The following is a 13586-nucleotide window of genomic DNA, read 5'->3' on the forward strand; positions in this document are numbered from 1 at the left end:
TACTCCTCGATCAAATCAACCCTTGCCACTCGCGCGCTTGATCATCTCGCTCTTCTCTCTTCTTCCCTTATTCATCCGATCCATTCACTTTATTTCCTTCCTCGATTTCTTCCTCATAATTTCTCAAAAACAAATTGAAAATTAGGTGATATTGAAACTATAAACGTTTTGTTCGGCTGGCTGTGCTATTATATAATTTTAGCGAAGGGAGTTATTCTTTTGTCGATGTAAATGAATTTTACTCTTATTGATCACTCTTCGACAAAGGATTTCGATAACGATGAGGGTTTTAGGATGGGGGAAATAAATGTGTATCACCTTTGATGTTGTTTGTACTTTACCGACTCCTCTGTCGGTAAGATACCGGTGATGTAAAAAGATATAATTTGGCTGGATGGTCCTTTCTTTCAGGGTAGTGATGTCGGTGCGCGCGACATTGAACTCTAAGGGGTGAGTTGCCACAGGCAAAAGTTAGAAATTTGTGTATGATTTAAAACGATAGAACTATATACCATCTTATGCTTGTGAGTGGTTTTTCGTAAAGTAGAATAATGTCCGCAGGTACCAAGCGTTAGACTTCCCAAAGATGACGAAGAAGAGTGTGGAATGTTAAGAACAAGTTAGTTAGGAATTACGTATAAAATGAGAAAGCGGTACCAGAGTAAACTCAGATCACACAACAAAAAAAGTGTCAAAACATGGAGTACGTAGTATCTCCTGACACAATCCAGAAATCAATTGAACATATTGGAATGTGTCAGGAATTTATTAGGAACGTGTTTGGTCGCCGGTAACTCGAATATAACAATTAGACATTTCTGGAATTAGAAAAAGAGGTGCGAGTTGCTATTGGAAAGTAGGATATATTCTGTGAATTATAACTGATATATGTATACCATAATGAAATCAGGGGTTAAAGAGTAAGGGTGGTTCTGATGTATCGTGAAATTGAGTGTTCACCGGTACTTAGGATCGGTTTTTCTATCCATTGGCAAATATCTTGATAAATTTATCAGTTTGGTAAAGCTTGAAATTAATTAGAATTCGTTTATACAATTTGTAATTTTTACCAAACTGATACATTTGGTCAATAGGTTGAAAAGCTGGTCATGATTCACGTTAGACTCCCTGGAGATGAACAACTAAATATGTATTAGGATTCCATGGAAACGTTAATTAATATAAAGTTTAAAATGTAAAATTACGGTAACATTTTTAACTTAGGGACAGGAGGAATTTTGCATTTAAGACAATATCCATCAAATACCTCGTGTTGATTTTTATGGAAATAGAGACAAAGATGCAAGATATGCCACGAGATGTTTTAATAGGTAATTCTGTTTGAAAAAAAGTGCCAACTGCAAACTGGTACCTCGCGTTAAACTCCTCGGAGATTTAAATGTTTCCTTAGAATATCCTAAGGTAGTAATCACCCCTAGAGCCGTAGATGATATCTACTGTACTAGCCAGACACGCCTTAATTTTAAAATAAACAGATTGCTGTTTCAAAATTAACTAATTACTGTTTAAATATCAAATAATAGTTCAAACATAATGTAAATAAAACCATCTCACTATTATATTAATATAGAATGCCATTTTATTAATTGTTTTTTTTATTTTCATTTAAAAATTAGTTTTTCTCTTAAACAATTTTTATTTTTCGTTCGAATTTAATTTTTGAGGAGTTACTTTAATCATTCAATATATTCTACAAATTCACAGTTTCAATGGTTTAAAACTTTTTCTAACGTACTTACAAATTTGTTTTTTTTTTAAATAAAATGATGTTTAATTAAAATAATAAAAATTAAGATTTTATATATATATTTGTTTCGGTAAACAAATTAAAAAGTTAAAACGGTGAATCTGTAGATAATATGTAAACGATTAAAATGACTCTTCAAAAACTAAAATAAATCGAAAAATAAAAATGTTTAATAAAAACAATTGAAAGGTTTTAAAAAAAAATTAAAAGCATAATCAATAAAGAGTAGCACTATATATGTTCAAATATAAAAGTGAAATATATTTTTTTACGTTGGTTTCGATTATCATTTGATACTTCAGAATTAATTAGTCAATTATAAAATAAGGTTTTGTTTATTTAAAATTTTGAACATTTAGTGTATACTAGATATCTACGATGAAAACTATCCTAACGGCATCTATTGCCAAATAATAATACTGACAATAGAACATTTTAAAGTTACTTTTCTTCCTTTACCTACAGATAGCATTATGTAATGAAATCCTTTCGTTCCTGGCTCGGCTGGTTCTAAACTCTGTAGTCTGTAGTACTTCTATCAGTGATGTGACTTTTGAGGTTATGTACCAACAATGAATTGGACCTATTGTTTTTAATAAAGCTAGGATCTTTTAAAACATTTTTTGTATTGAAATGGCGTTTGTAAAATTAACGCATGATGTGCGTATTGAGTGTTTTAATTTATTTCTGCAAACATAACTTTGTTATAACTCCCATGTTTTCAGGTTTTTCCATTTATACAAAAACAAATAATAAATAGAACATTTCATGTAACAGCAACTACAAATAAAGCTAGAGCTGGCCGCTATAGGCCTACGCCAACTCGATCTAAACCATTAACATATGAAATGGCTAATCCACCTCATCGTATTGCTCATAGGAAATCATGGAACTCTTGGAATACCTGTATGTAATTACAATACTTTTGCACTTTTCTTTCTAATATTAAGCGTAACGTTTTGTATAATTTTTTACAAATACGTAATGTTTTTTCCTAATTTAGCCAATATTAAGGATGGAAACAGGCCTGCAGAAACTTTAATTGAAGATTTATTTATTAGAAAATTTATGGTCGGTACATGGCCTGAGCTAATTATGAGTGAAGTTATTATTAAACGACAACATAATATTATCAGGATTGCTGCTATTATTCACCAGAATTTATTACCTAGTAAAATGTATTTCTTAATTGGATATTCTGAAGAGCTTCTAAGCTCTTGGCTACAATGTGTAGTTAAGTTAGAGTTACAAACTATTAAAGATAAGAAGGAAGTTATCTACAAATATGTTTAATGATATTGAAACAATATTTAATTATTCAAATAAAAATTTGTCTATAAAATTAGTCTTTAATAATTCATTTATTTCATTAAAAATAAGAAATAGTAACTGTTAGGTGCTTGTCAATTATGATTTGAATATTGTTTTACTTATTTAATTTCATTTATTAAATTATTACATTCAATCATGATTCAAACGCAGCCCATATACATTCATTGCATTTTTAATAAAACTAAAGAATAATTCAATGATCAATCAGGTAAACATTTAAATGAAAAATGCAAGGATTTTTAAAATTTAACTTCAGAAAAAAGTTAAACTTTTTATATAGACTTACATACTCTACTGGCTACGCTCACTCTCTAATTTTGTCTTCACAACTATTATTTTGCCATATTCAATCAGGACTGTGTTGCTATAAATTTATACCTTCTCTTTTTTAGGAAAATTATTGTATACTTTTACACAAGATATAAATATATGAGACCAAACACTGCACATTTACAATTGTTAGATTCATATATTATATTATGATATCAATCATTAGTTATTCATTGATTTTTATAGTAATTCAATCATATAAAACCAAGGTACAAATAAAGCCTGCTCTATCAGTGATCTTTGGAATATGTCCTTTATAATAATGACGTATGTCTTAAATTTCTACATTTTAAATTTAAGATAAGATGATATATTACATTACATATAATAATACATTATAATTATTGGTCATATATAAAAGCAATATTAATTTGAGAATAAAACCAATTAAATAGTATTTTTTTCTTTGTAAAATAATATAGTCATTGTAGCAAGTACATTAATTTTGCTTTTTTTTCAAACATTAAGTATAATCAATCATACCAATCCATTTATATAAGGAGAGAAATACATGTAGATGGATGAAATTAAGCATACTTTTATGATTTTTTTTTGCGCCAAAAATTTCTCTATTCTTGTCTAAATCTCATAGATGATAATATTTATATACACTTTAAGTTATTAGAATATAATTTATTTACTATAAAATATTAATTGCACTTTTTGTCATTGCAAGTTAATGTGGAACGCTTTTGACTCATTTCACCGATTGGCGTAAACTTTAGCTTCAGATATATTTATTTAAAACCATTGGACTAAACTTTTCCTCTTATTAACATTCAAACGTTAAGTGCGAGACAAAAAAATTAATAGCTATAATAACGAACATTAAAAAAAAAATTACACGAAATTTTTGGTATATTTAAAAAAAAAACTTCTTTTAAAGAATTTCTTAAAATATGTAAGTTTACCTACAGGCTATTTTATTGTGCATTTATTCAAAATTTCAGCGATACCCATCCAATAGTTTTTGAGCTATTTCTTCCGCCAATACTAAAAATGTAATTTTGAGAAAAGGATTTTTAAAGCTATGAGTAGCACCCGAATTGAATGCGCTCTAGTTACGTTCACAGGATATAATTTCAAAAAGGCTTAAAATTTTATTTAAAAATTTGGACAGTATGATTTTGACATGTTATACTATTATTTCAGATTCAAAAGAAAAAATCAAATTATTATTTTGATTCACATGTATTTCCTCCCTTAATAAACTATATTTTTGCCTGGAACAATAATTTAATACAGTATTATCGACAAAGAATAAAATGTATAAAAGTTTCACGACCCCTGATTGAATAAACCATTGAGATGTACATAATTCAAAAGCAGCGGATGCTTAATTATATTTCAGTGCCTGTGTGCAGTTATTTTTTTTTTTATTACAAAAGTACAGGCATACTCATCTTAGTACAATATATAATTTATACTTATGGAAGTCAAATCTTGACATTAATACAATACTACATAAAGAAATGTTTATTTAAATATACGGAGTGGTGCAACAAACAAGTAAAGGAGTATTTTCAGGAAGCACAAATATTTTTTAGAAAAAAAATTGATCAATTTATATACTTTGAATAGGCTGTTAAATAACTACAAAAAAATATAGTTGGTTGAACCTGGAAGCTGTGAAGTTCACCTTGAGATTTTTAATGAAATCCCCTATTCTGTATTGCATATTCTTGCACCTTATTTCATTACAGCCCCCCAAAAATTAATATAAATTTATTTTTACATGCAATCACTTACTAGATATTTAAATTTAAAGTTTTAAGTAGATAAGTGACTATATACGTGTATGCAAAGGAAACATATGCTACTTCAGCACAATCTACACCTTATGTAAAATTTGAAACTTAAATCTAGCGAATGATTTTTGATGAAATTATTAATTAATATCGTATTTTGGAAAGCTCTTGAGATAAGCTGGATGATTATGCAATAAAAATTAGGAGGCCCTATTTAAATAACTCAAAGTGACATTTATAACTTCCATGTTCCACCATCTAGAATATTTATGTAATTACTCTAGGATTCCCTCAAAGTATAAAGTGACGTCTTCGAATATTTTTCTAACAAATTTTCGCGTTTCCACAAAATACCTCTTTACATTTTTGATGCGCTACTTTGTATATCTCAAAGGTAATAATCGTCGAATTTATTTAATTTCCAAAAAGCAAATTAAACATTTAAGCAAATTTTATTAGATTTATTAATAAAAATTATATATAAAATGAGTGTGTGATCTTGAAATCAAATTACGAAAAATATAGTTAATACTGCTTTTTTTTAATTGATAAAAAGAACTGTTATATAGTTGTTATACCAGAAGACATTGTTTTGTATAATAATTATTCAAAAATGTTTAAAAGATGTGATAAAAAAATTGTTTAGATTTTGTAGACTTACTCTTTATAGAATGCTATTAAAGTAGATTATTAATAATAATATCGTTATTAATATTCATATTCTTATTTATTTGTATGTAAAATGTAGTTCAGAGTATGGAGAAGAATTTTATGATAAGATGTAATATAGTATATATGGATCTCAATGAAATATTTTCCTCGTTATCTTATAATTAGTCTTTTATAAAAAATTTAAAAATAATTTTACAGATGATGAAGTACACTAAATTTGCAAGTGAATTATCTTTTCCAGTTTACACAAAAGTTTGTATCAGCTGTAAAAAAAATAAAACCTAACAACTAAATTGATCGCAAACATGAAGCCGCAATAAATCAGAAGTTTCACCAAAATATTGCTGAAACTCACATCTGTCAGTATTTCAATAAAAGTTTTTAGTAACCAGAGTATAATAATATTTATAAATCTATGCAGCAATGCGTGTACAGCGTCTTCTTACAATTATGCGTATTTTAAAGTAGCTGGTGTGTACGAAAAAGGTACAGGAATTAATTATTAATTACACGTACATTAGACATTATGAATCAAATTAATTAAAAGTCTCTTAAAGCTGTATCAACGGCACAAATGTTTCTGATACTTCGCTACACAGGTTCATTTAAATAAAAAGATTTAACTTATTAAATAAATTAAAACTAATAGTTATCTATATATGCACATTATGAAAGTTTAGAAGAAGTGTGATAAAAAAATTAATACTACCTTTCCAAGTGTTTATGCCAAAGTAGTGATAACGTTGAAAATTTCGCATTCATTTGAAACTCGAAAAGTATTGGTACAAATTTAATACACGAAATACGAATAGAAAGACTAAAACAGAGACGTTTTTAAAATCATTCAACTAAATAAGTTTTACCATTATTTACTAATTTATTGAAAAGTAGGACATAATCATGTTATATAATAAATCATGGTCTATATTAATTATTAACGAATTTAAGTATCGTAGTATGCCAAACATAATTTATAAATTTTAAATAAAAGCTCTTTTTAAAAAAAATATTAAATATCTTTTTATCGTATTTCGTGCTAATAAATGTTTCTTAAATCAAATTGACATCTCACCGAGATAATAAAACTGTAATTATTATGCTTCTTCAAAGCCAATATTATTAATGTTGCACATTTTTGTACATAGTACTGGCTAATTAAGTGTACGTATTCACTAGTGGTTTTGAAAAGACTTAATAAATTCCAGTTAAGCTGGTAATGCTCTCATTTTAAACAACGAATTAATTTCCTGAGAGCTGTTTATTTTTGTCATTTACTTTGTTGAATAAAGGAATCAGAATAAATTAAGTAAATTATTATACAAAAATTCGTCAAATAAAGTATTTTTAGATTAGGCCAATGATACAAAAAAGCTATGTTAAATTTTAGAATGTTGTTAATTTTATAGATAGCTTAAATCTTTTAACAGATCAAAATATTACAATTAATCAATTAATCCTTATAAAACAAGTAGACGTTCGTTTTATGTTTGTTGTTTGATACAAACAGTCTACTGGTTTTATAAATACTTATTGATAAATACATACATATACATATATATATATATATATATATATGTGTGCATTATATATATTATATAAATTGCAGCCGTCTATAAAAGTCGGTCGATCTCAAGTTCATTGCAGTTTAATGTCACAGAGCACATTCTTAATCGCATAAAATGTATTTGTCGAATAAATGTACAAATACAGAGTGCTGATTATGTTACTATTATTTTAAACTAACTACTTTATACACATTTACTACACATATATTCTATATAAACTAACACTGTACTACTTGTTGAATTCAGCTGAGGCCTTAATTGTTATTGTACTGAAATTTTATGTAGAATCACTATTCAGATTCTTCTTGAACAGGGGAAATTTTTTTCAAGCAATATTTAAAAAAATAATAATTTCTGCTTCTATTTACTATCACGATATTCTGATTTGATTTTGTATAAAGTCATAAATAAAACTACAGTGAAAGTTTTGTGTATATTGCCAGTAAGCATTTGTAAAATAAATATTAAAAAATGAGGAGCTTATCACAGGACGGCCTCTCTAGTTGAAGAATGTATAGAAAAATGCAAATACCACAGTTAATGGTATATTTTCATACGTTAAATTAAAATGTGTGCACATGAAAATGTATATGCACTAACGGGTGATGTTCAAACATTCAACGCAGAAGAAAGATACAAATTTTACATGCAACTCTACCGTTTTGGCCTAAAAATATAGAGTAAAATATTGAAGGTCACATATCCAAAAATAAGTTTTGGAGTTACTTGTAAAGTGAGAGAATATAAAATTTGTGAATTGTAAATGACTGATTGAGCTTGTCATATAAATCATAGTAAAACTATTTGACTTTGAGTTTTATATAAATTTGATAAAAATTGAATAAACACTTTGCTATAATAAAAAATAATTACTCTAGCATGATAATAAATTGATTTATAATACAAAAAAAGCTAAATTTAATTTTATACAATTATTGAACTTTTGCATTCATTATAACTAAATGTGTAATATTTTTACGAAAACATATGATATATACATAACAAGCTTATTCCTTTTTTACATTTATAAGCTTATTTTTATCTACATTCTTTTATATTATAATAAACAAAAAAGTTGCACGTAAATTTATATAGATAAGATCTATTATTTTATCTACGACTATATATTATCTCTATCGCTAAAACATTTCTCTGTAAATTATACAATTATCCTTTACATTATAAGTTAGCTAAACTGCAATAGATATTCTAAACATTTGTTTGAAATGTAAAAATCATTCTACTACATTTATTTTTAAAAAATTTAGTATCGTATATATTGTATAATAGAAATGCGGAGGTTTTATGAAGAAAATGCTCAAAATTACTTGCATATATAATTTTACAAATCTTTTGCTACCAACTGAATTAACAAGTAGTAAAATGATGCAGATTTAAGTGTCAATTCTTTTGATGACATTTTGATAGATGAACACCATTACACTATCATACTTAGAAATATACTCGCTACAATATTACTTAATCCCTTATACAACATTATCATTATCAATATACGTGGCCAATAAGAACAGATTTGTACTTGCATTGAAATTGTTAAGTCATCTCCAATCACTTCGCACAGCCCAGTATAGCGTGTATGTTTTCATATTTTATCTTTTTATTTTGTTTAAAAATACAATTTCTCATTGGATGGCAGCATTCATATCAAAAAGTTGGCATGAAGAATGGTATAATGACATTTAGGAAGAGATTAGGGCTTTCTAGTAGAAGCTAATTCGTTAATAAATGTGTGAAATTGCTCCAATTGTTAATGTCAATATCACAGAGGTTTGATCGGAATATTTTTGCTTTGTAGGAAAATAGGTATCTACATAGTATTATGAAGGTAATTAGAGATTGAGATGATCTTAAAATGAGAAAGTTAATTCTTAAAAATGCAGTACACTATACATGGGCTAAACGCATTACAACATGGCTCACTTTACCTGGTCTTTAGAATTACTCATTTAATATTCTGTCAACTTGTTGAATGTGCGGCAATATGGAGTATTTTAATATGTACGTTATTAGAATAATTAATTGCAAGATGCATTACTAGAGCCAGAAGTAGAAGGAGTGATGGGGGATTCTTGTTTCCATTATTATTTATCATTTGTCTTATTGTTACTTGGGCCTAGATCGCAGCGGCTGCTACCTGCGTGAGATTAATCCGTTGCTGGTTCCTACCGTCGGTGTCATTTCCAACTCAACTAATAGAGGAAAGTGATCTGTAATAATAAAAACCACAAAGATAAGTTTTGAAATTTTCGTGTCAGATGTGTTTTTAGAGTATTCATTGATATCGGCTACAAGCTATGTACCAGATGGAACATGAGGGTGTGGACATCCGACTACTTTATGCTCTCGAAACCAGTCTGGATTTAATGGACCCAAGAGTCCAAGCGGTACCATGCTTTGCTTAGAGTAGAAAATGTAATCTATTATGCCTTTAAAATCAAATCTGAAAAAATATAAGAAAAATATATACGTTATAGCTTTTATTCTTTAAATATAACAAGCAAAACCACAGAAATACTAGAAAAAAACGTACGTGTAGTTGGTATAAGGCATAATATCCTCACTGTATGCAGATGCAAGTTTGAAAGAGTGTGTAAACTCATTTGGCTTATCACACCCTGAGATCTTTTGCAGACATGATTTATATGCTAAATCCTTAAAATCACGATGATCTGCTGCTACACGTCCTGACGTAAGAAATTCAATTACACCTATGGATAAATTATAAAGCTTAGTATTAACCAAACATGTACGAACAAATATCTATGTGTATAAATATATATATTATTATTATTATTGTTATGTGTGATATCATCAATTATATGCATGTGATTAAATTACCAGAATCAGGTAACGAATTAAAGTCTCCGCAAAGCAATAATTGAACATTAGAAGAATCTGGCTTGTGACCAGGTCTGAAAGACTGGCCAGCTTGGTCCAAAATGGAACGTAATTCATTACTCAGCATCATTGTCTGTATCAGTTTAACATCACAGAATTCAGGATCCCAATGAATATGTGCTGTACATACAAGTATGGGCTGCTGTACTTGCGCTGGATCAGATGGAAGGCCTGCACAAATAATACAGAAAAAGTTTAAATAAAAAACCTTTTGTGCAATTTAGGTATGCAATGATAAGCTTAATGCAACATTTCATTTATATGTAAAATATTGATAATTAAGATCATTGTAGTAATGTAATAAAAATTAAATCATCAATTTTGTATTTATAGTTTTTATTTACAAATAGTAATAAGGGAGCAGAGCAATGTACAAATCGTTTCAAAATATTGATTAAATCAAATTACACATAAAAATTCATAATTAAAATAAAAAAAATCTTATTGACATTAGAATTATTTTTATAAGTTATCCTTCATTTAAATTTATATACAGATCAGCCAGGACAAAAACTAAGGCTCACTTTTAAATTGGCATTAACTATTAGAATTACAATAATTTTCATATATCTCTATACCAATTGTAGGTAATAATTTTAACAGCTTATAACGTATTTAAAATATTACAATAACTGTGAAGACACCATAGAGAAGAAAGCAAGGATATGCTATGAGTAAACGCTGGTTATCTTCACCGGACATGGTTGAAAAGAGTCTAGAAGCGGATATAGCAGCCCATGCAACTGTCACTGCTGCAAGAATGAGACCTATCGGCCCCCGCAATCCAACAAAGACACTAAGACCTGCTAAACCCACAACAGGCAGCAAACAGTATCCAAGTATCGAAGCAACTGACGATAATGTAATATTGCCTGTACTGCTCATTAGTGATAACAGAATATACATCATCAAACAAGAAGTAACAGCAAGGCCATAAACATATCCAAAATGGGCTTTGGAACCAGCAAATAGAAGAAAAGCTGCAAAAACTAGACAAAATGCTACTGGCCCAGCTAAATCTGCATCTTGGAGCAGATAATTTGCATCATCGATTTGGCCTCTTCTATGAAATGGGTTTAATACTGCAAGTGTTTTCTGTAATATTCTATCTGGATCAATCCCAAGTTCTTCCAGCAATGGGGGCTCATCATCTTCTCCAATATCATTAATACCTTAAAAAATGTATACGTGAAAAGGGCATACGTACTAAAGTATATTCTTCATTAAAATTTATGATATCGAACCTTTTGTAAAGTCATCTTGTGCATACATATCACCTCCACTGTATGCATTTGGCATTGGATCTAAGTAATTTCTTTGGACATAAGCATTGTAGTTACCAGATTGCTGATCGTTGTATGTTTGAAAATCAAATTGTTGGTTAGGTTGTTCAAACGCAGCAGCATCAATGTTAAATTGCCCTTGAGACGAATAGTAACCATCTTGTCCCGTAAATCCAGACATGTTTTTCGGTTTCTATTTATCAGCAATTTTCTGAGCAAGCATATATTATCACCAAAAGACAAAAATATAACCTGCATCCAGCCTAGTGCACTAATTATTTGTAACAGATTCTGAATTTCCGATGATTCTGATTTGTAGGTAAAGTAGCATTAGAGAAAGTATACACATTATCTGTATAGTAGCAGCACATACTCTGTTTAGTCGGTAACATAATTCGTTCAAGGGGGGAATACAAGTAAATCGAAAAATAAGCAGATATTTTTAAACTTAAATAAGATTATAAATATTGAATTTATGTTGTTTAAATTTTTAACTGAAATTCGAAGCCCTTTAAAATGAAAAACTTTGCACGTTACACAAATAATCTCATAAACTACACGAACGATTTGTTTCAAAATTTAATAGAGAATTATCCCTTACAGAATACTGACTTGATACAACACTAAACGCTGAAGCCACCTAATATTCTGTTCCTTAAATTTTTCATTGTGGAGAGTCTATTATTTTTATTCACGATCAAAGCGAAAAAAATGTGTGTATAAATTAAATTTATTAATTTTATATCGTCATCTAGCAATTGGGGGGGAATTCTTAAAGATAATAAGCTAGATTAATTGTGAATAACAAAAATTAGCATTGAAGAATAAAACTATACAGGGTGGCATACTAAAGAGGCAACATAGATGTTATCGCGAAAATTTAAGTAGTTTTTAGAAACGAAGGGCGAATGTGTCAAGTAAGATATTTTCAAAGAGAAAGATTGTTTCGCGTAGTCGATAATTACAAAGTATTTCCAGTATGTGCTATTATGTTATATTTTTGAACAATATAGTGTCTTAAATCTTCAATATATGTCCTCTGTTACTTTTTCAGTGTATTATCTCATAAAATAGCTTAACAGTAACAAGCTATGATAGTACAAACAAATAATTAAGTATGTTAATTGAACACGTTAGTTTTGCAAGTAATATAATTAAAGACGATTAGTTATGATAATAGATAATAGTGATTCTGTGTTTATGTTGTTCGGTTTTAGTAGTTATAGTTTCCTCGCGCGAGTATATAAAGAAAATCTTATAGCACGTGGCACGAAGCAAGAAGCTAGACGTCGGTATAATTTGAGAATAATCGTTCGAAATTAATGTCGGACTGAACCGGACATCATGGTGATAAGACGATCCATAAATCCCTACGATAAAAACAACTAAGCTGCAAGGGATTATTATATACACTTTCAATTAATGGAACACAATTCTTTTCCAACCGGACTCTTGGTAGTTTTATCGACTAATACAATTATGTATCATGTTTTTTTTTCATTTGCTCCTTTGTATACAGACTGCGAAAATTATAACAATAACCCGCGTTGGTCCGGTACACGCCGCGTGTGACCTTGAATCAAAGAACTCAGTCGAAAGAAATCAGCTTGATCTCGACCATAATATTCAGAGATCGACATTTAAAGGTCAGCTTGAATTTTTTCGAATTTTTTCCACGTAAAAACTCACGTGTAAAAATGTCAATAATCCTAAAAAAAAAAAAAAATAAAAAGAAATCTCAGTATTATCTCTCCGCGTAACTCTAACGGGTTTTGTAACAATCTTGCTCTCGTAACCTTATCGATATACTCAATTTAGAAAAGAATCGTTAAAATAATTCTTTAAATAATCACAAAGTGTATAATATAGTATGAAAACTTTTGCATTGATCGTTTCTTCACGCGTTCCATTTTGGTCTAGGATGTATAGGGGATGCGGTTGTGCTTGATCTATTTATAGTGTGTAGGTG

At 28.8% G+C, this 13586-nt stretch overlaps 3 protein-coding genes across 4 annotated transcripts in view; 1 reads left to right on the plus strand and 2 right to left on the minus strand.

Moving 5' to 3' along the window:
- Positions 1-2274: 2274 nt before the first annotated feature.
- On the plus strand, positions 2275-3110 carry mRpS24 (mitochondrial ribosomal protein S24). Its single transcript, XM_066747229.1, has 3 exons — positions 2275-2428; positions 2494-2674; positions 2772-3110. Exons 1-3 carry the CDS (start codon positions 2402-2404, stop codon positions 3059-3061), a joined length of 498 nt encoding a protein of 165 aa, XP_066603326.1. The 5' UTR covers positions 2275-2401; the 3' UTR covers positions 3062-3110.
- Positions 3111-5910: 2800 nt separating this feature from the next.
- twin (CCR4-NOT transcription complex subunit 6-like twin) overlaps positions 5911-13586 on the minus strand; it is a 340886-nt gene continuing 333210 nt past the window's right edge. For both annotated transcript variants that reach the window (XM_066724900.1, XM_066724901.1), the window contains 4 exons: positions 10275-10505; positions 9967-10144; positions 9737-9876; positions 5911-9643 (listed from right to left, as the gene is read on the minus strand). In XM_066724900.1, the coding sequence (XP_066580997.1) occupies positions 9567-9643; positions 9737-9876; positions 9967-10144; positions 10275-10505 (626 nt within the window). In that variant the 3' untranslated portion in view covers positions 5911-9566. The remainder of the gene's footprint in view (positions 9644-9736; positions 9877-9966; positions 10145-10274; positions 10506-13586) is intronic.
- On the minus strand, positions 10651-11935 carry Yip1d1 (Yip1 domain-containing 1). The gene is made up of 2 exons (XM_066747017.1): positions 11579-11935; positions 10651-11506 (listed from the first exon to the last, which is right to left on the minus strand). The coding sequence occupies exons 1-2, from the start codon at positions 11796-11798 to the stop codon at positions 10950-10952; spliced, it is 777 nt and encodes a 258-aa protein (XP_066603114.1). The 5' UTR covers positions 11799-11935; the 3' UTR covers positions 10651-10949.

Source organism: Prorops nasuta, unplaced genomic scaffold, assembly GCF_024137725.1.
Source record: "Prorops nasuta isolate Cenicafe-Biocafe unplaced genomic scaffold, Cenicafe_Pnas_1.2 PNAS00003, whole genome shotgun sequence".
Taxonomy (NCBI): Eukaryota; Metazoa; Arthropoda; class Insecta; order Hymenoptera; family Bethylidae; genus Prorops; species Prorops nasuta.

What these genes read in the sequence shown, in the direction of transcription:
- Yip1d1 (XM_066747017.1), bottom strand. Translation starts at nt 11,798, where the DNA reads ATGTCTGGATTTACGGGACAAGATGGTTACTATTCGTCTCAAGGGCAA. An exon ending in ACAAGATGACTTTACAAAAG is followed by an intron (nt 11,507 to 11,578) that starts GTTCGATATCAT and finishes ACATTTTTTAAG; the next exon opens with GTATTAATGATATTGGAGAA.
- mRpS24 (XM_066747229.1), top strand. Translation starts at nt 2,402, where the DNA reads ATGGCGTTTGTAAAATTAACGCATGAT. An exon ending in TTGTAAAATTAACGCATGAT is followed by an intron (nt 2,429 to 2,493) that starts GTGCGTATTGAG and finishes CCATGTTTTCAG; the next exon opens with GTTTTTCCATTTATACAAAA. An exon ending in ATGGAACTCTTGGAATACCT is followed by an intron (nt 2,675 to 2,771) that starts GTATGTAATTAC and finishes TTCCTAATTTAG; the next exon opens with CCAATATTAAGGATGGAAAC.